This window comes from Spermophilus citellus (assembly GCF_964194105.1).
Source record: "Spermophilus citellus genome assembly, chromosome: 9".
Taxonomy (NCBI): Eukaryota; Metazoa; Chordata; class Mammalia; order Rodentia; family Sciuridae; genus Spermophilus; species Spermophilus citellus.
Genome location: NC_138191.1, coordinates 137,328,953 through 137,353,370, shown reverse-complemented (window position 1 = coordinate 137,353,370; position 24,418 = coordinate 137,328,953). Strand labels below are relative to the sequence as shown.

At 58.0% G+C, this 24,418-nt stretch overlaps 3 protein-coding genes across 8 annotated transcripts in view; 1 reads left to right on the top strand and 2 right to left on the bottom strand.

The window, feature by feature from the left end:
* SMIM1 (small integral membrane protein 1 (Vel blood group)) overlaps positions 1-5,425 on the top strand; it is a 45,541-nt gene extending 40,116 nt beyond the window's left edge. Inside the window, exons 2-5 of one of the 4 annotated variants that reach the window (XM_081308482.1) lie at positions 77-101; positions 365-465; positions 2,169-2,293; positions 3,267-5,425. In XM_081308482.1, coding sequence (XP_081164608.1) covers positions 2,184-2,293; positions 3,267-3,486 — 330 coding nt within the window. In that variant the 5' untranslated portion in view covers positions 77-101; positions 365-465; positions 2,169-2,183 and the 3' untranslated portion in view covers positions 3,487-5,425. Of the gene's footprint in view, positions 1-75; positions 102-364; positions 466-2,072; positions 2,136-2,168; positions 2,294-2,529; positions 2,691-3,266 lie in introns of those variants that run through there. The other 3 variants (XM_081308481.1, XM_081308480.1, XR_014023838.1) reach the window with 3 other exon arrangements.
* LRRC47 (leucine rich repeat containing 47) lies at positions 4,741-14,036 on the bottom strand. Its single transcript, XM_081308479.1, has 7 exons — positions 13,397-14,036; positions 9,242-9,700; positions 8,615-8,731; positions 7,800-7,915; positions 7,022-7,124; positions 6,700-6,789; positions 4,741-6,576 (listed from the first exon to the last, which is right to left on the bottom strand). The coding sequence occupies exons 1-7, from the start codon at positions 14,009-14,011 to the stop codon at positions 6,328-6,330; spliced, it is 1,749 nt and encodes a 582-aa protein (XP_081164605.1). The 5' UTR covers positions 14,012-14,036; the 3' UTR covers positions 4,741-6,327.
* Positions 14,037-17,366: 3,330 nt separating this feature from the next.
* The window catches only part of CEP104 (centrosomal protein 104), a 30,417-nt gene continuing 23,365 nt past the window's right edge, over positions 17,367-24,418 (bottom strand). For 2 of the 3 annotated variants that reach the window (XM_081306657.1, XM_081306655.1), the window contains exons 19-23: positions 23,024-23,162; positions 22,804-22,871; positions 19,180-19,270; positions 18,151-18,237; positions 17,367-18,063 (exon numbers count right to left, since the gene is read on the bottom strand). In XM_081306657.1, the coding sequence (XP_081162783.1) occupies positions 17,948-18,063; positions 18,151-18,237; positions 19,180-19,270; positions 22,804-22,871; positions 23,024-23,162 (501 nt within the window). In that variant the 3' untranslated portion in view covers positions 17,367-17,947. The remainder of the gene's footprint in view (positions 18,064-18,150; positions 18,238-19,179; positions 19,271-22,803; positions 22,872-23,023; positions 23,163-24,418) is intronic. The other variant, XM_081306656.1, reaches the window with a different exon arrangement.

The window sequence follows — 24,418 nt, the reverse complement described above, 5'->3', positions numbered from 1 at the left end:
CCCTCCCGGCCCGCCCCTCTGGACTCGGCTCCGCCCCTCCCGTCCGCCCCGCCCCGCCCCGGCCGAGAAGCCTCCCGCCGCAGCCCTGGTGCGGGGCGCAGGTGAGAAGCGGGGATCAAGTTGCAGACCCCGGTGCGGACGAGGGAGGGAGCGGGCCTGACTGCGCACCCCCGGCCCTCCGAGGCCCTCCAAGGCTTCGGCCTCCCTGGCCTGAGGATCGCTGTGCACGTGGAGGGCAGACCTGGCCCCACCGCGGACTGTCTGTCGGGCCTCAACTCCTGCCCGCTCTTGGTGGCGCTTGGGAACAACTTCAGGGACAGTAACTCCCTAGCAGGGTCCCTCTCCTCTGTTTTATTTATTTCAGGCTGGACACATCAACTCGCACCCAGAGGTGGGAACCACTGGCCAGGCCCTGACCAGTTTTTTGTACCCAAGAGGCTTCAGCCCCACCAGGACGCGCCCTTTGTAAGTGTGGGGTCTTCAGAGGTTCTTTGGGGGACCAGTCTAACTTTTGCAGCTGCTGCAAGGCGGACTTCCTGTGCTCACTCCCGCCCCACCACCTGGTGGAACCTCTGAGGCCCCAGGGCTTGAAAGAGGCCTCTGATAGGCTTCTCTGGCTATCCCTGTGCCTGTCGGGACAGTCATCCAGTAAGGGAAGCCCTCCAGAACCCCGCCTATTGGCAGCTGGTGGCTGTGTCCAGTCAAGATGACCTGGGAGCCACGTGTCCTGCACCAGTCAGCAAATAACAGGATCCTACTATTCCAGGATGGAATCTACTGCTGGGGTGGTTGGGTGTGTGTGTGTGTGTGTGTGCACTCTTCTGGGCACCCAGAGAAGCCTGAGTGGGCAGGTGGTGTGGCTGTGGAGGTAGCACTCTCCCTGCTAGTGTTGCAGAGTAGCTGCTACAGCTCCAGCCATCACATCAAGGGAGGAAGAAGGTGGGTGTTAATTTCACAAAAGCAAAAGCCCCCCCCCCACACACACACACATTTTGCCTGCCCCTGGCGACCAGGGCTGTTAAGCTGATCAACCCAGATGTGCTCATGACATCTGGGGTTGGAGCAAGAACAAGGCTGCCTGAAACAAGACTGATTCTGCCCACTAGGAGTAAGGCATGAGCGTAGGACCACAACCCCTCTGCCTGACACATTTCAGAAAGCAGAACTGGCACTCCAGTGACATCTGGCCCCTGTGGGCCTGAGCGTCAGCCCCAGCAGAGTTCCCACCTGAAGGCTTGGTGGCTTTGGGGACCAAAGCTGGGTATTCAGAGGCTTGGGGCTGACTCCTCATGGGACAGCAGCCTAAGGACACAGCAGGGCAGCTCAGAGGAGGTTGAGCCTTCCCACTGTAGGGCCTCAGCTGCTGTGCACCCAGGTTACCTAGCACCCTGCTTAGGTAGGTAACAGAAGGTCAGAGCAGGCCAGAGGCCAGCTGTGAAGTGCCCGCAGGGCCTCCACTTCAGTCCTAGCCCTCCTCCCTGTCTCTGGGGCACAGGATGGGGCTGAGTGCTGGAGAGCAAGACAGTCCTGCAGAAGGCAGAGCTGCAGGAGCTGGGCGGCCTGCTCCAGCACCCGGCCGTCCCTCCACCCTCCAACCTGCCAGGGCTCTTGGAGCCCCTGGACCCCCAAGCCTGGCAGAGGGTGGGGGAAGGGCAGAGGACACAGCTGCTGTCCTGCCTGAGGCTACTAGGCCTCCTCCCCCACAGCCTGGCTGTACCAGCCTCCGCCCCAGCCTTTCCAGAGGTCAGCCCTGGGGCCTTATCTGGCAGGGCTGGGAGACAGTTATCAGCCACAGGAGCGGGCCATAGTGTCCTCATCCCTGAGGGCAGCACCAGCTGTGCTGGTCTCCCCTGATAAATGCACTGTGGAGGCCAGGCCCCAACGCCCGAGGGGGGGCCTTCTGGGTGGAAACAGGGCCCACATTCCTGAGGGCAGGGCTGGGCAGCCTCTCAGCCTCCTGGGTTGGAATTCCTGCTTGGCCTAGCCCTCCCCATGTGACCCTGGGCAAGTTACTAAACTACCCTGACAGGTCAGGTGAGACCAGCCCATCTTAGTGTCCCTCCTCCCTGCAGAAGGCCATCCCTAACTGCAGCCCAGACAAGGCCTGGCCACTGTGCTTTGGCGTCAGAGCTCTGTGCTTTGGTGTCAGAGCTCTGCCTCCGGCCCAGCTTAGGCACCACAGCATGCAGCCCCACGAGAGCAGTGTCCACTACAGCAAGTGGGACGACAGCAGCAGGGACGAGGTCAGCATGGCTGCTGTGTCCAGCACAGAAGAGGCCTCCTATGGCAGGAGGTGAGAGGCTCTGGGAGAAGGCTCCTCCCACCTGTCCATTCACAGGCCCACAGCCCTGGGCCTTCCACTGGGTGGGCTCTTGGGATGGGCATCTCCCAGATTTAGCAGAGGACCCAGGCCTCCCTTCACCTGGCCCTCCTGACGCTGGCCACCCTCCCTCAGGTCCCCCCCCCCCAGTTTGGGTGGCCCCTCCAGGGCCTGGCCTGGGGCTCACCTCCCAGTGGTTCTCACCCTAGGGTCGCCCAGAAGCTGTGCTCAGGCAGGCTGGGGATTGCCATGAAGGTGCTGGGCGGAGTGGCCCTCTTCTGGGTCACCTTCATCCTGGGCTATGTCACAGGCTACTACGTGCACAAGTGCAAATAAAGGCTGCCCCCCTCGCAGCCAGGCTGACCACAAATGCCGGGGATCCTGGGCTTGGAGGGACAGAATGCTTCGTGGACATGGACCTGAAGGCACAGGGACACAGACCTAGGGGCAGAGCCAGCTCATAGGCATCCGGGCACAGGAAAACGCTAGTGTGCATGGTTGTCACGGGCCCCAGCACATGGGCCACGTCCCTCACAGGCAGCTACCCAGGGGCACACAGAGCTGGAGACTGGGCCCTGTCAGCCTGGGTCCTGTGGCCAAGTCCCCAGAGTTCCCTGGGCAGCTGTCCTCCCTAGCTAAGGGCTTCCCTCGTCAAGACCAGGGTGGGGGTGCTTTCTGGAGACCATGGGGGGGTCCTCCCATGGGGAAGTGCAGAGACGCACGACCCTGTGGGCCTGACTCCTGGTTTGCAAGGACGGTGGCCCCCTGTGCACCTGTCCTGAGGGGTGGAGACCAGCCCCAGATGCTTCCTGTGTAGAGTGGGGTGGGGCCCTCAGCAAACAAGGTCCCTGTTGGGCAACCCAGCTCCCAGGGCAGCTGCGGGAGGATGGTGGTGGTGGTGTGCCCACCAGCTGGCTTCGCCCCAGCAGGGCCTGCTTCTTTCCAGTGCTTGGTGTGGCCAGGAATCTGGCACAGAGCAGTCATCACAGGTCTGCTGGACCAACAGCAGGAGGCACCGCCTGGCAGGCGTGACTCGCAGCCAGGCCTGTGTGGAGGACCTGCTTCTCTTGCTGCGCCTTCTTGGCTACCATCCTGTCTGGCTCTTGGCCTTGAAATGTGTCCTGTCCTGGATGAATCCTCTTGTAGGGACACAGGGGCAGGCCTGAGCTCAGGATGTAGCTGGTCCTATTCCGTCCACCTGACACATGGGCCAGGCCCCGGCTGCTCTGGGGCCTGCTGCCCACCTTGAGAACCTTCGTCCCTCCTGGTACCTGCTCCTGCTTCCTGGGCTGTGTGCTCTGCCAGTGTGTGCCACCAAGGGCGCTGCCAGAAGCGTCCCTGCAGTAAAGTGGTCTCACCCTGCCCGCTCTGAGAGCGGGAGACGACGAGCAGCTACTGGGTTTGTGGTCAGGGAATCAGAAGGCTGAGGCCCTGCCAACCTCCAGGCTGGACCCCACCCCCCAAACTCCTAAAACCAGAGGGGCTGGAGAGACCTTGCCCAGCATTGGGGAGGGCCGGTGCAGCTGGTCTCCCTGCTCTCCCATGCCCCTTGCTAGGGCTCTGAGGAATGGTGAGGCTGTTTCACAGGCCTCTCCAGGCAATGACCCTCCTATGGGAGCCTGCAGCAGTCCACCCCAGTGGCCCTGGGCCTCAGCTCCAAGAGACACCCAGCTATACCCAGTACTGCCTGGCTGCACGCTGGGGAGGAGAGGCAGCAGCTGGAGGCTCTCCCTGGAGCCCTGTGGGATGGCACTACTGTAGAGGTCTGTGGCAAGGGGCACAGGCTGCCAGGTCAGTACTCTGCTCCAGAGGTCTGGGGTGGGCCAAGGCTGCGTGGCCCTGGGCAGAAGTAGTGTACAGATGGTGCCAGGAGGGACAGCCCACAGGTAGGTGCCTTCCTAGCAACAGGGGACCAACTGGGAACCAAAGGAAGGGCAGCAACGGAGCTTCGCTAGCTGGCCCAGCCCTGCGCCCCAAAGCCAGTCAGATGGCCCTAGTTCACCCTCTGGCAGCCCTCAGACACTCAGCCTAGGGACTCCAGCCAGCACCCTGGTGCCCACAGCCTCACCGGGCCACCTCCATAAGTGATCCCAGGCTCCAGGCCCCCCCTGACCCTTGTGGTCATGAATTTGGGTTCTGGGGCTTTATGGTCCTCGGAGGGTTGGGAGAGCATGACAGGACCCTGCAGAGCAGTCCCTCTGCCCCCTCCTGGAAGATCTGCCGGACTGGCCCGAGTGACTGGCTGCCTGGGCGAGCCCCAGTGGGGTCCAGATATGGGTGGGGACAGCCAGGAGCAACTGCATGGGCCCTGGTTCCCAGATTCCCCATGTGGGCCACTGTGGGCTAGCGTGGATTTTATGCACCTCCACAAACAGCCTCGGGAAGCAGCAGTAGAGGGTCACTGAGCACGGGCGGAGGCATTTCTTAGGAAATGTTTTATTAGAGATGGCCAGGCAAGGACGGTGTTGGCCAAACTTCCTATAAACACTCCAAACCTCATGGTACTCGGCTGCGTCCACAGCAGCCTGGGGAGTCGAGGCAGCTCGAACCGGGGCTGAGCCACCCAGAGACAGGGTGGCCCTCTGCCACAGCTATCCAAAGGGAACTCTCAACTGTCCATGGCCCTGCCTGAAGCGTGGGCAGGGTCCTGCCTGGGGAAGCTCTCCTGGGCCTCCTAGTAGGACAGAACCCTTGCTAAGCACACCCCAGCAGCCTTGATGGCCTGACAGCGACTCATGAGACCACATGCAGGACCACTGACACAGGCATGACACAGGCTTTGGGAGGACAGGCCCCAAGGGAAAGCTATGGTCTGCAAGCCCACTGTAGCCAGCCTGGCCACTGGATTAGCCTGAGCCTGGTGGACTGGCCAGCTGGGCTGGAGCTGCAAGGTAGCCAGCTCATGCCTCTAAGCTCTGGAGCCACCCACCTTTGTTGGAACCCACCTGGAGGGACCTTGGGCTTCCTGCAAATCCTCCAAAAAAATCACCAGTCTCCTCCGTGAGAGAAAAACTGTCACTTAGGTCAAAGGCTACCAAAAGAAGTATCATCAAATAAGATGCTGATGTGTCAGGTGCTGCTCCTCAGCCAGAACCGAGCAGTGAGGCCACAGGACCTCTGGACCAAGCACTCTGGCTCCAGGGAGGGTGTGCATGTGCCAGGCAATAAACCCACACACGAAACAGCCTTCGCAATGGAACCCACCTGAAGGCCTGACATGGGAAGCCACTCATCCGACGCTAGAACTTTATGATGCCTTCTCTGGTCACTGCCCATGCCCTTTAGCAGGCCAGGGACCACTGACAGCTCATGAACAGAGCTGTCCTATATGCCCACCCATGCCCCACATTCCTCTAGGGCTAGGTATGACAGCTGTCCATAGCTGTGGTGCTGATGCGCCAACGATGACCAGCCACCATTCACCCCACCCTTCCCGTCCCAGCTGTGCAGAACCCACAGACCTGGGGCTGGTGATCCTGAAGGTCTGGTACAGCTCATAGCTGTCAGGTGCCCCACCAGCCAACACTGAGAAAAAACACTGCTTGTTCTAAACTTGTGTTTAAAAAACTTTTTTTTTCCTTTAAATAAAAAGATTAAAGTCATGTAAGCTGGAAAACATGACGTTCTGGCACTACTGGCCCAAAATGACTTAGAAAGACTACATCATAGAAAAATAACTGCAGTTCAGTTAAACACATGTTGACCAGCTGTCCAACTGACCTTGGCATACTCACACCAATCCCAGGGTCTCAGTGGGCCTGCATGATTTGGAACATGCTGAATAGCTACTTCTGGTATTTGAACAATTCCATGAAAACCTGCAACACCAGTTTAGTGTTGTGAAGACAACACAGCCATCACCTTACAACAGAATCACTGGATAAAGCAAACAAAGATACAACAACACGGAGGTGGGAACATACTGAATAACTTAGCGTCACTCACAAACCCCGTAAAACCAGGCGCACGTGACGGATGGCCTGCTGGCCTGAGCCCAGTTTGGCCTGTCAGCGAAGGACGGTAACATGGGGAGGAGCTGCAGCCAGGTCAGCCTTGGACGGGTACACCACCTTCAAGCTCCCCTCCAGGTCCACCACGCGGACCTGCTCCACCACCAGGGGGGACTGTCCATCCTTCCCAGCACCAGGATTCACTTGAGGATCCGAGAGTTGTCCAGAAATCGCATCGGCTTCCGTATCCGAGAGTGATCCTTCCTCTTTATTTTCTGAAGTGTATTTGTTCATTTCTGCCATTTTCTGAAAAGGAAAAAGATCTTTCTAACCAAGTGATGAGAGGTGGCCCAGGCCGCTGGACTCCTGCAGGCTATTGTGCAAGGATGGACAGTGACACTCTCCTGAGGCTGGGCAGGGCTCACTTACCAGAATGAGGGTGTCCATGACATCTTTGCAAATCTGCAGACTAGTGGCACTGGTCACTTCCAAGAACAGATCACTAGTCGTCTTCTTAATCTTAAAAGGTCAGATTCCAGAAAAGAACAGAGTTATCCAGAGCAGATGCCAGCGACCGCCACGGCATTGAGGAGAGAGCTGTGGAGCAGAGCGGCCCTGAACCACGCCCCGGCCTCCCTCTACCAAGGCAGCCCGCAGCTCCAGGGAGGGAGGGCCTGTGCCTGGTGGTCTGCATCTCCACAGGGTTCCGGAGCTGCCGGGAAGACACCCACATCCCGGGGTGCCGTCCTACCTTTGTCTTCTCACTGTTCGTTATTGGTGGGAAAGAAATCACATCTCCATCTGCGTCCATGAGACAAGGGTAATTCTCCTTCCCGTCCAGTAAGTGAAGGTACCTGCATGGGAAGGAAGACATATTACAGGCACCTAAAAGCTAAACTGGCCACATGCCCTGATCGCAGTGACTCGGGAGGCTGAGGCAGGAGAACAGCCTGGGCAACTGAGGGAGGCCCCGTCTCAAAACAAAATAAACAGGGCTGTGTGCGTCAGGTGCGGAGCTTGCCTAGTACAGGCGAGGCCCTGGGTTCGACACCTAGCACCACTGTAAAGTGCAAACAGGCTAAACTGGATTAAACTGGAAAGTCGTCTAGACGCACCAAACACCACTAAGGCACAAGTTCTGCCTGCTCCAGACGGCCGCGCACGCAGGCGTAGCCGATGCCCCACACCTGTGTTTGCCAACAGACCCCCCAGTGGTGCCCGAGGCTGAGGGAGCTGTGGGTTTGACTGGCAATTTACATCCTGTCCTGTCCCAGGGGCCACCCTGCTTCTGTCAAGTGACACAAAGCATCCACACCCGGCACCTGCCAACTCCCCCTGGAGCAGGCGCCACTTCCCACGACGGGCCTGGGTCCACGCAGGTGAGGTGGCCTCACATCTCTTTCTGAGGGAAGTCTGATTTTCTGTTCTACACCTTTGAGAAAACTCAAGTTCTGGTGGCTTTAAGAACCTGCTGAGGAATAAGCTGACCAAGTGGTGGCCAGAAATGCCCACGGAGCTGGCGGACCCACCGGTGCAGCCCCGAGACGCTCTGCCTCTTCTTCTGCTTCCGCTGCTCCTCAGCCTCCAGCTGCAGCTGCCGCACCAGCTCCTTGGCCTTGGCTTCCTTCCGCCCCAAGGGGACAATCTGTCGAGGAGAAACCCAGAGGCAGTTCGGACAACAGCCCACTGCATTTACGCATCAGCAATCCTCCACCCTCCCCTGCTGACCTCCAGAGAGCTGCCCAGCTGCCTGAGTGGAAATCACGCTGACCAGGAAGGAGCCTGCCTGCCAAGCCCCACATGGTCACTGTGAGGACCTGTGTGCAACGGTCTCTCTAGCCACCCAACTGGGACCCGAGTGCCTGACACTCAGATTCCTCTGAAGCTGGGCTTCTCCTCTAACCCAGCTAAAGCACAACTGTTTCCAAGTATGCAGGGCCTCAGAAGGCCAACAGAGAGGTGGCACTTGGCAGCCAGAGGGAGCTAGGTCAGACACACAGCCTGGGCAGGAGGCCCTCCACCTGCTGAGGACACAGGCGCAATGCACAAAACTAAACAGACCAGGGCGGCACCTTGGTTTGACAACTCACACTCAGGATGGCCCACGGTGGCACTTTTGGGTAAAAGTGAACAAAGGAAGGAGACCTCTGTAGAGTCCCGCCCCCCCAGGAGTCTGGACAGCTCTGCAGCTGCTACAAGAGTGGTCGCAGCAGGCATGCTCCCCACTCCACTCTGCACGTGCTGACCACTGTGGAATGCCTGGCTTCAAGCCGCCAGCACCGCATTATGTGGAAGGACACCAAGGAGAACCTGGAGACACAGACCGAGTGGGCAGTGAAGGCACCTTGAGGTCCTGGGGTGGCTGAGTGGCATACAGCAAGGGTCCCCGCAGGGCACGCAGGTCATGGGTGGCAATGGTGGCTGCCGTCCTCTTCCCACAGAGGTCTTCGTGGAGTCTGGTCTGCAACACGACAGTGAGACTGTAGGCCTCAGTGGCCCCGGCCCCACGCCTGTCGGTGCCTCACCTGCTGAGCGTTTCTCGGGGCGCAGGGACAGCAGAGCTGCCTCATCTGCCCCCGGGGGCCTTGTTTCTTTCTCTAACTCTAGAACAGGCATCTGAAGAACCCACCTTGAACTAGAACTTGTGGCTGAAAACCAGAAGCAAGCCAACAAGGAAAACTGCCCAGAAGCCTCCCTTGGGCAAGGACGGGCTTTTATTTTGAAAGCTGGGCAGACGCACAGCGAAACACCACCCAGGAAACAGGGCTGGCCGGCACCCGAGCACCTCCCATGAACTCCACGTGCGACTCGGGTGGAGTCCCAAGACCCACTGTCTTCAGCCAGCAGCCTGAACGAACTGCAAGGCTGAGTCCCGGAGCAACGCAGAGGCCGGCCACACGCCTGTCCAGCTGTTCAGTGGCCCTGGGATGTCCTCCCACACCCACCCCATGTATCGAGCCAGTGCCCCCACCTGGGAGGTCAGGAAGCGCTTGAGTGCGTTTCCAGGCCGCAGGTCCATGCCCCGCACGACAGCCCCCACGAAGTATGGCCGCACGTCCCTGACCTCGGGGCTCACTCTGACCGTCAGGGGCGAGGGGTTTTCAGAGACATGGAGGACCCTGAGCAGCAGCCTGGCGGCATCAGCGGCTTCCTCCTCCCCCTCGCCACTCTCCCGCCTCTGCTTCCGCTCCCTCCTCTTCTTCCCGCCGTCTTCCTTCTCAGCACCCTCCGCCCTGCCCTTGCCCCGGCCGCAGCCCCGGCCGCCAACACGCAGGTACTCCAGGATGGACTTGGTCTGGCAGCCGCTGACCATCTTCTCCAGGCGCTTGTCTCGAAGCTTGTTCCCTCGGAAGTTGACCTCCTTGAGCTTGGGGCAGTCGGCCAGCTCGGCAGGGATCTCGCTTAGCTGGTTGTTGGAGAGGTCCAGGGTCTGCCAAGAGAAAGACCGCACACTGGCCAAGCTGGAGAGAACCTGTGCACAGGCTCTCACGACAGGCACCTGGGTCAGCGAGAAAGACCCAGCAATGACCGCCCCACCCCCGCAACCTGCAAGGACAGCACCTCTGAGAACTCGTCCTGCTTCACTAAGGTTGTGACAACTGCTCCAGGGTCCATCATTAAGTGGCAGGAAAAGGGAACAGGAAGCGGGACCTGGCTGGGGATGTACCCTACTTCAGGAACAAACCAGTAATTCTTCCCAGAGAAAGTTCCCCTCAGGGGGCTATTTTTTTTAAAAGGGCAACAACAAATGTGGTGAACCCTGACCACCTCTCCCCCTCAGTGTGGCTGTGTGGCCACCAGGCCCACTACTCTGTGCCTCCTGTGGGAGGGAGGACTGAAGCGATGGAGGACCCAGGAAAGGTGTGGGGGCCACCACACTGACACCCTGAACGAGCGTGAGGCCCCTGCCACCTTCATGGCTTGTCCTCGGCACTGGAGGACCTGTGTGTAGAGCCTCTCCCCTCCCCTGTGGCAGGTGGTGAAGAGGCCCGCCCTGCCCTGTGCTGCTACCTGACAAGTACTGGCCTAGCAGTGGCCCTGGAGGGCCTTTTTTGCTCTCGGATGCTAGAACCTAAGCTTTAACATGCGGTGTCCCTTGGAGCAACTGGTGTGCCACCAAGGCCCCAACTAGGTAGCCCCAGAACGGTCAATGAACTGGATTAGCGCATCTAATATAACTGTCACTACAGGTGTCCCTTGTCCCAAATACATGGAACCAGAAGTGTTTAGGATGTCGGATTCTTTCAGGTTTTGGAGCCTCTGCTCGGATGTAATGAGATCTCTTATTTAAATACAAAACCCACTGAAGTTTCACATGCACCTTCTACAGGTGGCCCACAGGGGACATGGGCAGCTTGTGCCTGTTCTGACAGCAGCCCATCTGGGGTATGGGGCTTCCCACTCGATCCTGGACCCCAAGATTAGATGCCTGACCTTCACCTTGTGCCCCAGGTTTCTTCCATTCTGCAGGGAGGCCTGGGTGGGGCACCTACCCTGGCAGCCATTTCCACTGGAGGCAGGGCCCCTCAAGTGTCACTAATAGTACCACTAGCAGGCAGCATGGAAGCTGGCCCTGGTTCTGAGCAGGGTTCTAAGGCTCACAGCCCCCGCCTTCCCCACTCCAGCACTAGGAGCTGGGGCTGGTCTAAAGCAGGATGGGGCCAGCCCAGGAGCCTCTGTGCCTTGGCAAGGGGTTTGACGGACAGCTTGTAGTAGTCTGTCTGTGTACAGCCTGCTAGGCACATGCTGAACATGGAGGCTTCTGGCTGTTCAAAGAGGCTTTGGTGGAAGCACCAGAGAACTCCAGTACAATAAAACCTCGTCACTCCACAAAATCCCAGCTGAACGCAAGCTTCCTCTTCCACTGATGAAAGACAAGTGACTTAAAACCTAGAAAGAGCAGCAGAGGAGCAATGCAAGCCCAGCAGTGCAGGGCTCAGTGCCAGCAGCTGGCTGAGGGCTCCCCAGGAAGGACTAAAGTACCTACACACTGGGGCAGTGGGGTCTTCCAGAGACAACCACTACTGCACAGAGCACATCTGGGCAGGAAGCAGGGGCCTGGATGGTAGCCCATGATCTACCGGAAGGCCCTATGGAGAGAGAGCGAGAGGGAGACAGCAGCAGCCTGGAGTCCTGAGGGGGCAAAGGCCCAGATGCTGAGAGCCACAGTTAGAAACTGTGGGGCTGCTGAGGAGGGCACAGCTAGTTCCACTCCCAAACTGCGTCTGTCCCAGGTCTGGGCACTAAGAAGACAACCTCATGATGGCAATAAAGGCACAGGCTTCAAGAGTGGGCACCCTGGAAGCAGGGGCCTCGGGACCCTTGGAGGATAACGCAGACAGGGGGAAGCTGCGTTGGAGTGCAGGTCTCCAGATGCCCGACTGGACCTGCTACAGCGCCCAGGGCCAGCTCCTCCTGCAGAACACAGCCTGGCCCCGACAGCCACACTGGGCAAGGGATCCCAACTAGGTGGCTGAGGGAACCTGCACTCTCCAGGTCCCAAATGAGCCCTGTCATCTCTGGCAGCAACTGAGAAAACCAGAAAATAGACCTCATGCCCCAAATTGAAGTTCTCTGTACTAAACTCTGGGAGGAGGAGTCCTTGTATGAGCTCCAGTGAGACTGGTCCTGGGCAGGAGAGATCCCCGGGGGGGCCTGTGCTGACGGAGGCGCTGCCCTGTCTGCTCCAGCAGCCCCGGCTGGCGGCACCACAGGCCTGGGTGGTAGCCACTTTAGAAGCAGGCGGGCAGAAATGACTTTGGCATTCCACAACTTTGGCACTGAACCCATGGGGTCACAGAACCTGGGAAGAAGAGGACGAAGGCCACCCCAGGTTCTCTCGGGTCTCCCCCAGGAAATCGAGCTAAATGGGTCCAAGGCCAGGGAGACGAAGCCAGGCCCATCGGCAGGCAGCTAACCGAGGAGGTAAAGCCCAGAAGGGGACAGCCAGCTCCTTGGCTTCCTTGTCTCAGCAGCTGGGGTGGGGAAGAGGGTCAGGGTCTTCCTGTTGCCTGAGCCCATGCACTTGTACCCTCCCCCATCTAGGAAAGGAGTGGACAAGTTGCAGCCTCTGTGCTGCTACTCTGCTCACTAATTAAGTGGGACTCCTGGTGTTCTGTTCTGGGTTGGGCTTTCCTAATGGCAGGATGCTAGTTCTGCTCTGAGCCTTAAGGCCCAGCCTGCAGCCAGCGGAACACAACCATCTGCAGGCCCCTGTGACTGTCACAGGCAGTCACTGTGCCCACAGCCTGAGGCTCTGCATGGGGAGGCACACCTGGCTCCACAGCCTTCCAGGAGCCACACAGGCCTCTCAGCCTGCAGGTAGAGCAGACAGTACAAGTGTGCAGTGTCAACTCAGCAGCAGAGGATCAGGACACCTCAGGAGACACACCCACAGCTTTTCAGGAACGCCAGCAAGGCCAGGTGGTTCTGCTAAGTGCCTGCCTGTCTTGTCACCCCCCACTGCATGCACAGATGCATCTGTACACAAGCATGTCTGCAAGACGAGTGCCCGGTTCAGCAATGGCGTTCCCTGCAAGTTCAGTCGCTAAACAGTATACACCTTTCATTAAGAAACGGTCCCATAAACTCAAGGTTGAGAAGCAGGAGGAATAAGAAATGCAGGACTGCTTTGCTCAGGAAGAACGAAAAGGGAAGATGCAGAAAAAAACCCAGAATGGAGTTAGCTGTGGCTCTGGACGCCTATGGCACTCAACAGACTTAATAGGCACTTGTGGGCCGGGCAGTGTGCTGGGGCTGGGGAGCTACCCAGAGCTGTTTGCTTCAGGCAAGCCCTTGGGCTTTCAGAGAAACCTGACCGGCCACCGCAACCTCAGAAGGAAGTGGCTGGGGTCCTGTGAGACACCGTGCGCAGCGTGATGCCTATGATGCTAACTGCAGTTCTTTCAGATGTTTGTGCCTCGACTGATGTCCCCCACTCCTTTGGGGCTCAGTAGGTTCACAAATACGAGAAACTCGGACACGGGTTCCTCTCTTCACCTGCTCCCGACCTGAAGGAGAAGCCAAGTCTGCTAACACTCGAAACGCCCCGCGGAGACCCCGGAGCGCCTGGGTCCCTGCGGGCGGCGGCCTCCGGGCTCCCTCCCGCTCCGCGGCCCCCGCTGACCTTGAGCGAGGCCAGGTGCGCGATGTCGGGGCTGAGCTCTCTCAGGCAATTGTCTGCGGCCGCCAACTCGCTGAGCAGGGGCAGCGCGCCGGGGCTGAAGAGCGCGGCGGGGAAGGCGTCCAGGCAGTTGCCGGTGAGGTTGAGGCTCTGCAGGCGCGGGGCGCAGCGCGCCAGGTCGGCGGGCAGCTCGCGCAGCCGGTTGCCGCTGAGGTTGAGGCTCTGCAGCTGCGGCAGCCCCGGCGGCTCCGCGGGGCCCAGGCCCTGGCCCGGCGGCAGCGCCTCCAGCGCGTTGCCCGACAGGTCGAGCACGCGCAGCGCTAGCAGCGGGCCCAGCTCAGGACTCAGGCCGGGCCCCAGCGCGTTGCGCCGCAGCACGAGGCTGTGCAGCTGCGGCAGGCCCTGCGCCAAGCCCGGCCCCGGCGCGCGCAGGCTGCCACAGCCGCTCACCTCCAGGTAGCGCAGCAGCGGCAGCGTGAAGAGCCGTGGCGGCAGCCGCCCGCCCGCCGCCCGCACCCGCTCCTCCAGCCCCGGGCCCGTCAGCAGCAGCTCGCGCCGCCGCTCACGCTCCGCAAGCTCCAGCTCCGGCCAGGGCTCGGACACAGCAGCCGCCGCCATCGCGCCGCCGCCTGCCGCCGCGCGCGCGCCGGGGCTTCCGGGGCGCAGCGCGCCACTTCCGGCCAATGCCGGAAGAGGTCATAGAGAGCCCGTCCGATGGCTAGTGAGCGGCGGTGCGTGCCACTGAGAAAGGGCCCCAACGTGCGCGGCTAGCGCGGCGCGCGGGGCCCAGTAGGGCGTGAGGGGGCCTCCGCGGCGCAGAGACAGCCCGCATGTAGGCGCCCTGGAGAGCCGCGGGCTGCAGGCGGACGCCAGTCACCTCCAGCTACACCCCGACTCTAGAATACGGGCTGGATGCAGTGTCTGGATCATTCCTAGTGATTGGAGCGATAGGTAGGTAGGTAGGTAGGCCGATTCATGGTGGGGAGGAGAAGGTAGGCGACAGCAGGACGGTGACAAGCACTGAGAGCTGAGCCTCGGGAGTTCTACCCTGGGGCTGCACCCCAGCCCGTTTTGGGTTTTATTTTGAGACAGGACCAGGCTGGCCTCGAGCTTGTGGTCCTGTGCCGCAGCCTCCAGTCGCCGGGACTGCAGCACCAGGGGAGTGTCTAGAGGACGTGGGTTCTCTCCAGGGCGTAGGAGGGCCCCAGCTCCTCTCTAGGGCCAGAAACTGAGGCCGAGTCAGCCGTGTGAGCGGGTCAGAAGCTCCGAGGTCTCTCAAGGTCCAGACAGCCTCCCAAGTTCCTCTGCACACGCTCAGACCAGGGAGTCCCTCTGAAGGGGCGTGGAGGCAGCAGAGGCTTCAGATTTACCCAGGGTGGGCCCTGCCGCCCGGCTGTGCAGTGTGAGTGTTGGAACCCAGCTCCCAGGGCTGTCACTAAGGACCATACTCCTGGCCGTGGGTTCTGGAATGGTTGCAATGAGGCCAGGCTAAGGGCTCATGGGACAACTTCTGGGACTTGCTGCATCCCTGCAGCAGCAGCTCACAGGGTCCCTAAACCCTGCCTGACCTTCCTAACACAGCTTGGACCTCCCCAGCTTTCCAAATGAGGACTCTGGCCAAGGTTCCACTCTTGCTGGGGAGCAGGAGCTAAGTGACAGTGGGGGCAGGTAGAGACTACAGGGGACGAGCCAGTGCTCAATGCTGTCATGAATGATGAGGGGATGGGGTCATTTCAGAACAAATTTCATCTTCAAGAACCAACAGGCAAGGACATAATGGAGAACACCTAATTCAAAGCGTGCACTGTGAAGGCACGTGGGTGGGCGTGAGCCCCGTGTATGTGCTGGAGCCTCAGACCCCAGGCCGCTATCACCTTCCCACCTCACACTCTACAAAGCACACGCAGCATTAGCCAAAGTCAGCTCCAAATTTTGAAGCAATACATTTGAACTTAAGTTTTAAGTTCACCTGTACCTGTGTAAAGGACAGAGCTGCACATACAAGACTTTAACATGGGAATAATTATAAAATCACTTATATAATCAACTCACTCCGAAAGCTGACAAACTGAGAAACCACTCTGCACCATGTGGAGAAAACGCTGCATATGAGGTTATCTGAAGATCAAATAACCTTGTTGGTTGGTAGAAAAGGCGGAAGACACGGGGACCACGCGGTGCAACCTCCCCTGGGCACAGCTGGAGGACACAGGACATGCTGAGCCTAGTTAGTGGACACACTGAGCATTCTGGGGTTTTCCCACAGGAGGGAGCTGGTCAACAATTCAGTCTATGTAGCTACAAGTCTTCTAGCTTCTCCAGCACAAGCCCATTGGACGACTGGTTCAGCAGCTGGACCCCAATTGCCTCCCTCCTCTGTGGTTTCCAACCTGCCACCCTCAGTTTCAGGCTGAGCGACATGTGTGATCACTAATGTCAAAGTTATTTACAGAGTGCTTTTCAATTATAATCTTGAAATAAAAGTGACAAAACACTTAGTGATCTTTTTATTAATATACTCAAGGTGAATTAACCCTTAAGTCCTAAAATAATAACAAAAAATATATTATTTATTTTATAATTCTGGTACCTGAAATAAAGACAAATAGAAAACTGTTAAAACATTAAAAAGTTGCAAATTTTCATTAAAAGTATTTACATTTCTAATGTGAAATTTATAGGTACAATTTAAAATTTTTAAATTATATTAATATCCTGAAATAGAAAATAAATACAATTAAATATCCAGAACCTATTCATAAATGAAAATTCAGTTATTAATTAGTATTCTGAATTTAGATATTTATTTATGAATGGCTGAGGGATCTTGTGGTTCCATTTATATTTTCTCCCTTTATTCCTGGTCCCTGGATAGTGTGTAACTGTGTGAAAACTTCAGTGGCCACTCCTCACTGCTAGGATCATTTCAGCAAAGCACATGATTCTTCTGTCACCAGCAAAAGAGCAGAGGAGGAGCCCAATTTTGTTGATCAATCACTAAAAATGAAGTATTTTTACAAATATCTTCTTTAAGTTAGAGCAGAAAACATTACATGTATCTTTCTGAAGTTTTGTTCAAAGAGAAAAGAATAATTCCTTGGTTAACTTTTCTCATTTTACTTAAAGAAGTGTCTCACCTGTACTTGGGGTGGGGGGCGGCAGTTAGAAACCAAGGCCGCCATGTTGGAAGTGAAGGAGCATGTCGGACGTCCTGGCATCCATGCTGTGCCGTGTCCCACACGGTTTATGTTCTTTCTCCCACACCTGAAAGATGTCTAATAGGTAGGCCTTGTTCTCACCCAGTACTCTGAGACAACCCTAATGGAGGTACTAGTTTGGGAACTGAAGTGATTAATGGTTATTAACACACCCAGGAGTCGGGGCTCATGAGGCTGTTGGTTACCATACCTTTTGTGGTTTCACATGGTTGGGAATTAAAAACACTCATACACTAATCGCACCATACTCATTTCCTCAGTCCAAACACTCCTAAGTGGCATTCTGAAAGCCTGCTGTGTGGCCTCAGGGAGCAAGCACAACCCTGGCCACTGGTGGACTGGGCACCTGGGTGCAGAGAGCACAATGAGGTGAGGATGTTCTGGGGCTTTTCCGGCAGGTTCCAGATGGTCCTGGGCCTCTCCACAGCTGTGGGAAATAGCAGGTCTAACAAGGAAGCCTAGGCCTCCTGTGGGGAGGGTGGAGGAGCTGTGGAGGAGACTGCTTCTGAGGGCTGTGTCATCTCCTGAGCAGCGCTTTGGTGTGAACTGCTGGAAACAGGTGGACTTGTGGTCCCAGGTACAGTATGGCAAGGAAGCATGGCGGACAGACCTGGCCGAGGGGCTGGGCCTGCGGAGTACGTGGGATGCTTCTGGTGGGTCAGCAGACGTGGAAGATGCTGCAGGCAGAAACAAAACAGGTTTGGAGACGGGCGTCCTGTGGCCAGGTGAGTGCAGGGCAGCTGCAGCCCCAGGAAGCAAGCCGGGAGCAGGGCACGTGCTGACGGGGTCATTTCAGGATCTGCTTTCCAGGTTTTCTTCTTAACCATTTCTTCCTGTCACAGTGGACACAGTCCTGCAGACACTGGCCTTGCTTCCCTGTGACTACTTGGGCTGAGTGGAGACTGATGGGCTTGAGGAAGGGCACAGTCAGATGCTTGTTCTGAACACTGCCCTCCCAGGGCCATGGGGCACTGTAGTGAGCTCGTGCCCTGCACAGTCTGCCATGTGCGACGAGGACTCATGAGCCAAAGGCTTCGGTGACTTTTCCAGGCAGCAAGGAGGAATATGCTCCATGTGCCGATCCTCCCCGAGCAGTGGCTTCTGGCCCATGTGCCTCTGTCCTAACAGAAATCAGGACTGGAGCTCAGCACGCAGGGCGGTGGGGCTCTTTGGTCAGATTCACATACATCACTTGTAGGACAGCAGAGAGCTGGCACAGGAGAGGCCTAGGGCAGCAGGGACAGAGACAGGGCTGGTGCGTCCAGAAGAGTTTTAGGAGAAATGGTTTGGGAACAGTTGCCCAGTCCCTGGTGGACAGGGCACAGAAGGTCCCGTGTCACCGCTTTGTGTGTGTCCTGCTGGAGCTTTTGCTCAGGCCTCCCTTTGGGGTGGGGATCTTGCTTCCAGACTTGGCTCCTGAGATGCCTGATTTGGTCCCTGCGAGGCCTTTTCCTGTGGCATAGACACACACGACATGGGACTACATTAGGATGGTGACTCATGCCCATGGTGGCAGTGTGAATGGCAGGAGGAACCCACCCTGAGCAGCTGGGCCTGAGAGGCCTGGGACCATGTCTCCCAGCCTGGAGGTGTCAGCACAGTGGACAGAGGTGGTTATGGTGTCTCCTGAAGACAAGGGAGGTGAGCTGTCAGGCCGAGCGCCTCACCCTAATCAGGGCCTTACCCATGCAGGGGATACCTGAGTGGTAACTGTAGGCTGGAGGAGGTGGGTCACTGGGGGTGGATTTTGTCCCTCATGAACTGAGCTCAGTCTGTCTCCCCAGCTGCCATGTCCTGGGTTGCCTTCCTCCACCACAGGATGGCTGCTTGCCTCAGGCCCAGAGCAGTGGAGTCAGCCATCTCTGGACTGAGACCTCAAACTGTGAGCCCCAAATAAACTTTTCCTTCTCTAAAATTGTCCCTGTCAGATTTTTTGGTCACAGAAGCAAAAAAGCTGACCACAACAAGTGCAGCGTGCGGAGCTGTGCAAGGCCACAGGTGCAGGTGCTCAGGTGGCAGCAGGAGAGGACAGGACAGTCTCAGAGGTGCAGAACAGGGCCAGTTACCCGACCGTCATTCTAAGAACACAGTCCTCGGCACGCAGCAGGTGGCTGTGCACCGAGGCAAGCCTCCTGGCTGAGGGCCTGGGCCCTGTCCACCTATCTGTAAGAACTGGACGGGGATGACTTCTGCACGAGCACCTCAGCGTGGAGCCAGCACAGACCTGCTGCCGCAGATACCACCCCCTCCCTACGCGGCACGCCTGAGGTAAGCGTGCAAAAGTCTCCAGCATGGCAGGTGGCTAATAAACCAGACGGTGGGTGGCTCTGCAGGGTCTACCTCTTTGTTCCTAAATCCTTCAGGCAGTCACACAGGCAGTGCTGAGGAGCAGCATGGCACCCAGGAGGGCCTGGCCTTGTGGATCAGTTCTCTGGGACCTGGGAGAAGCAGCCACAGTGGACGGAGAGGGGCTGTGGCATGATTGACTTGCTCCTCATTAGGGAACCGGAACACAGCCAGGGACACTGATCAAAACGGCCCCAAGGCCTGCAAGGGCACGAACCTCACCTGGGAGCGTAGCCTGGGCCTTGTGCAGGATGTGTGTCTTGCGTAGGTTCCTCGTGCAGCCGGCAGGGCCCATCAGGTGCACCTTCCATGCCTGCAGTGAGAGGAGGCAGTGGCATGCCCACCTGACCACCAAGATGACTCACTGCTCCGTCGACATGGAGCACCAGAGCTGCAGAGGCCCTGTGCCCTGCTTGTGCCCAGTCCCTGGCCACCAGGATGACTCACTGCCCCAACGACACTGAGCTCCAGAGCTGCAGAGGTCCTGTTCCCAGCCCCTGTGTGCTACCACAGGGGAGGCCCTCATGAGAGTGTGCACATGTGTGTGGTTGGGGGCGAGGCAGAGCACCCCCGGGCCTGCTGGGCTGCACTCTCCTCATATTCGCTTCTCCTTAAGCACCTCACCTGAGGCCCTAAGGAGTGTGCGCTCACACAGCCTGGCCAGAGGGTGCTCTGGGCTCCCTCAGGGCCATGAGGGGTGCTGCTGGGATACCCAGAGCATGTGCCACACACACAGCCCTGCAGGAGGGCCTGGCTATCCCCAGTCTCTACCCGAGCTCCCTGCAGCACTGTGCTGTGCTCTCCGAGGTGCCCTATGTGCATTTTACATGTATTTTTGTGGTGTTGAGGATGGAAGCCAGGGTCTTGGGCATGCCAGGAAAGTGGTCTTCCACTGAGCCACACCCCTCACCCCAGACCACCATCTTAAGACACGGCCACTGGTCACGCGAACCCGTCTCAGGGCTGCATTCTGCCTTGCCCCAGCCCACTCCGTCAGACCTTGCCTGGGCTCTCCAGGCCCACAGACCTTCCTGTGGCTAAAGTGAGGGTGCCTCCCAGGCTCACCTGGCTGGTCAGCAGCAAGGGCACATGGCTCATCCCTCCCCTGCTGGCTTGGAGGGAGGGGGCTGCATGCTAAACCTATGGGTAGGGCTACTGGGCCGAGGGGTCCTGGAGCTGGGAGAGGCCCTGGCTGACAGCTGGCAGGAGAACAGGGACATGGTTGGATGACCACAAGGAGATATTCCTGCCAGCTGCTGGAAAGTGGGTGCTTCCCTAGCCAGGCCCGCAGCCCGGCCAACAGTGAGGAGGCGGCTCAGGGAAGCCAGGAGGTCAATCACCTGCTCCTGCCGTGGATCCTGAGGCCACGCCATGAGCACAGGCAGGCAGTGTGGGGAGGGCACTACTGGTAGGAGCCGGCAGGAGCTTCTGGCTGCCTTGCAGCCACTGCCAACCACAAGGGCGGCACTGATGCCGGTCAGATGCTGGGGAAGAGGTGGTGAGGAAGGAGGCCACTAGCTGCCTGCTGCAGACAGTAGCCCAGAGGGACTATGGGTACCACAGGAGCAGGTCAGGGAGGCCGCCATCAGAATGCAGCAGCAGAGGTTCTGGGTTCCAGGCAGGAGAGAGTGCTTCTCCATGTGTGAGACCCACTCACAGTAAAGACGAGAGCACACCAAGGCTAGTCCCAGGAGGGGCAGCAGGGGACAGTACAGCAGCTGCGGCCTTGCTGTGCTCTTCTTGCCACATGGATGATTATAAAGATCTGGGAGACACAAATCCTGTGTGATCATGGAACTCAGTTTACACGTTTACTGTGGGAGGCGTGATCAACTGGAGCTAAGCCAAGTGACCTGGGACAGCGGATCCTACTTGTGTCACTTTCAGACTAGGTGTGGAACAGATTGAGTCTCCCTGAGCAGCACTGTCTCCTGGGGGGGGGGCAGGAGGCTGCCCTGCATGCAGGGGCAGAAAACAGGGCCCATCTACCATGCCCTAATTGTGTCTCCAGGGTCACTGGGAGCGGGGCTCTCAGGATGGACAAAGGACACAGACATAGGCAGCAAGGTGAAGAGGCCGTGGCCAGGAGAGTGAGGAGGAGACTCTTGGGTCACTGAGCAGCCTGCAACAGGACCCACCCAGCAGCAGTGAGGAGCCTGTGTATGGGAGCCCGGCCGGGGCACATGGCACCAGGCAGGAGAAGCACCTGGGCCGCTAGGGCTAGGCCAGAGGCCGGGAGCCCAGTGCAAAGGAGTGGGTTGGTGGAGGCAGGGTCTCCACTGCAGCGTCCCCACATGCCCAGCCCATGCTCCTCCCTGGACCTCCTTTTCTGACACCTCCTTCCAGTCCCTCTGGAACACGCCACTGATTTGGCTATGTTAAGGGACTAAGGTGCTCCTGTGCCTTTCTCATGCAGAATACAACCTCAGGTGGTGAAAGAACAGGTGTGCTTCTGCTTAAAGAACATTCTGGCTGTGGATGGAGGAGGGGCAGAATCAGAACACTCTGCGGTCTCCGATGGAAGAGCCCGCCATGCCCACCCCAGCTCTGCATCTGATGAGCACAGAACACAGGAGGACACACTCAGAACATTCCGCCTACAGAGACCCCAGAGGCCGCAGGGCCTTTCCTCATCAGAGGCTGGAGGAAGAGAGAGCTGTTGACAGCAAGGTGTGCTCCATGCCCTGGGACATGGGTGCTCCACAGTGTGCACCAGGGACACTGGGCACAAGGCCCAGTCAGCAGGTGCTATGTGAAAGCTCTGCACTAAGACACCTATGGGGGTCTGGGATTGTGGCTCAGCGGTAGAGCGCTCGCCTAGCACAGGCGGGACCCGGGTTCAATCCTCAGCACCACATAAAAAAATAAAAAATAAAGGCATTGTGTTGTGTCCATCTACACCTAAAAAAAAAAAAAAAAAAAAAAAAAAGACACCTGTGGGTAAGACCAGGCGCCGTCTAGACCGCGATGAGAGGTGGGGAGCTCGTGGGGCTGAGGGGGGACAGGCTAGGGACAGTGCTTGCAGGGCACCTGAGAGCTCTTTGTACTCTTTTGTGTACTTTGTGAGCATTTGAAACTTGCAGGCTGGAGGAGGGAAGAGCGAGTGAGGGAGGGAGTGCATCAGGCAGGGCGGGTAGGACCCTGGCAGAGTGTGCTTGGGGACAGCATCTTTCCTGCTTTATGTGAGCTTTCTGTGGTTGAGGGACTGCTTGGTTTGAGCCATCTGCTGGGACACGGAGAGTCCAGCATCAAGACAGCAAGTGGATGGCAGGAGACAAGAACTGAGAAAGTGGGAGAGGAGAAAAGCGGGTCTCCAGGGCCGGCCTGCCCTGTCCGGCACACAGAGGTAGCACTAGCACACTGCGCAGAGCCTGGATGCCTCTGTCACCTGAGAAGGGAGACGTGGGAAGAGGTGGTGGGCATGGAAGAGCTGCCCCTCCCCACCAGCCCTCAAGTCACACTGCAGCATGGGCAGGGTGGAGAGGAGCGCTTGGTCTGGGGTAAGAGGTAGGCTGCCTCACCAACTGGGCCAAGTCTTCTTCACCAATAAACCCAGGGCCAGTGTCTTATAGACCCTGCCCAGGATGCCAGGGGCCCCAACAGATGAAAGCAATGACCCCAAACCCCCAAACCACGTGATGCTGGAATCCCAACCAGGTGAGACCCTTCAAGTAAACTGTGGATAAAGGTGAGGGCAGGAAGTCATGGGAAGAGGCAGGTGAGTGGCACCCTGCCCCGACAGGGTCACCCTGGACACCTCAGCTGCGGCCAGCACCAGCACCGCCGGCAGCAGCTAAGGGTGTGCTCACCTCCATGGTGCTCACTCCCCCGGGGAGTGCCCCTCACCTCTTCTCCAGGTGTGAAATTCTCATGGCACAAGGGACACCGGTTGGCCAGCTTCTCTGATTTGGCAGCTGAAATGATTGAAATGGAAAAGACTGTGGCAGTTGGAGCAGGGCGCAGGGACTGCCTGCTTGCCCGGCAGACACTAACCACACACAGGTCCCTGCGACACCCTGCTGCAGCTGCCCTGCGCAGGGGACACGCGGTGGCCGGGGACACTCACGGTTGCACTCCTTTGCCTTTATGTGCCTGGGCAGCTCTTCTTTCCGCACGGCCTCGCTGCAGCGGTGGCATTTGCCAAACCCGTCTTTCTGGTCACATTCTGTCAGCAGGTGCTCTGTCAGGCTGGAGATCTCCACCACCTGGACTCCGAGACACAGGGTGCTGCTAGACGCTGGTCTGTCCTGCCAGGGCCACCTGCAGAGCTGGGGCCCGTAACGCAGGACAGCTTCTCTGTTATTCCACACGAAGGCAAGCCAGAGAACCTCTGTGGTGTGTGACTCTAGTCATCTGTCACACTTGTCATGTCACCTTGGTACCACTCAAGGTTGTGCCAAGAGGCAGGCACGGGGGCTGCAGTTGAGTATGACCAGCTCCTGGGGCAGAGCAGCACGCGGCTGAATGTGTGCCCTGGGCTCGAGGCCTGGCTCCCCAGTGTTGCTTTCTCTCTCTCTCTTTTTTTTTTTTTGTGGTCCTGAGGGTGGACCTGGGGGTGCTCTGTGTGACCAGCGTCCACCAGGGGCAGCTGTATTCCCAGCTCCTCTGAGACAGGGTCTCACTCAGTTGTCTGGGCTGACCTTGAACTTGTGATTCTCCTGCCTCAGCCTTCTGTTCCTGGGTAGTCCCCAGTAGTTGGGGTTACAGGCGTGTGCCACCATAACGGGCAACGATTTTTTGGGGGGAGTATACTAGAAATTGAACCCAGAACTTCAAGCAAGCCAAGCAGCGCTCTGCCACTGACCTGTGCCCCAGCCCGTCCCCAGCATTTCTAAGGATGTGCACAGAAGCAGGGTCCTCTCACCCCTGACACCTTTGGCAGGAATGACTTGTGTGCCCTCTAGAACTTAGTGCTAAGGCTCCACTCACTGGGGGGGGGTCAGTCTGTGCTCCCAGGGGAGGGGCTACAGCTCTGAGGGCAACTCTGCCCAAGAACCTCTTCCTGTGGGCCTGAGTCTCAGAGCAAGGGACAGATGTCCACTGTCCACTTGGTTCTCTAAGAAAGAAGGCCTGTCACTGTAAAACCTAACTGCAGTGGATGTGCCTAGCCACACCCTCGGCCCTTTTTATATTTTATTTAGAGACAAGGTCTCACTGAGTTGCTAAGAGCCTTGCTAAGTTGCTGAGGCTGGCTTTGAACTCTCAATCCTCCTGCCTCAGCCTCCCAAGCTGCTGAGATTACAGGCGTGTGCCACTGTACACTCTGCTGTGTTTCTCAAGTGTAAATGGTGTCACGGATCAATGACACGTGGGACCCCAGCCTAAACTTACAATGAGTTGCTGTCTTCATGGTTTTCAGGCTGGCTGATGACACTGACCGTTTCTGTACTAACTGTTCACAGACAACAGGCTCCACTGTGTTGTCCACTGCTGTCTTGGCATGACCCCTGCCCTGTGTGTG

Bases quoted from the DNA above. Each gene is read 5' to 3' on its own strand.
- LRRC47 (XM_081308479.1), bottom strand. From the start codon at position 14,011: ATGGCGGCGGCTGCTGTGTCCGAGCCCTGGCCGGAGCTGGAGCTTGCG. The intron at 7,125-7,799 runs GTGGGTCCGCCA...CTTCCCATGCAG, and splicing joins AGCGTCTCGGGGCTGCACCG to GTACCTTCACTTACTGGACG. The intron at 6,790-7,021 runs GTAGGACGGCAC...TGACCTTTTAAG, and splicing joins CGAACAGTGAGAAGACAAAG to ATTAAGAAGACGACTAGTGA.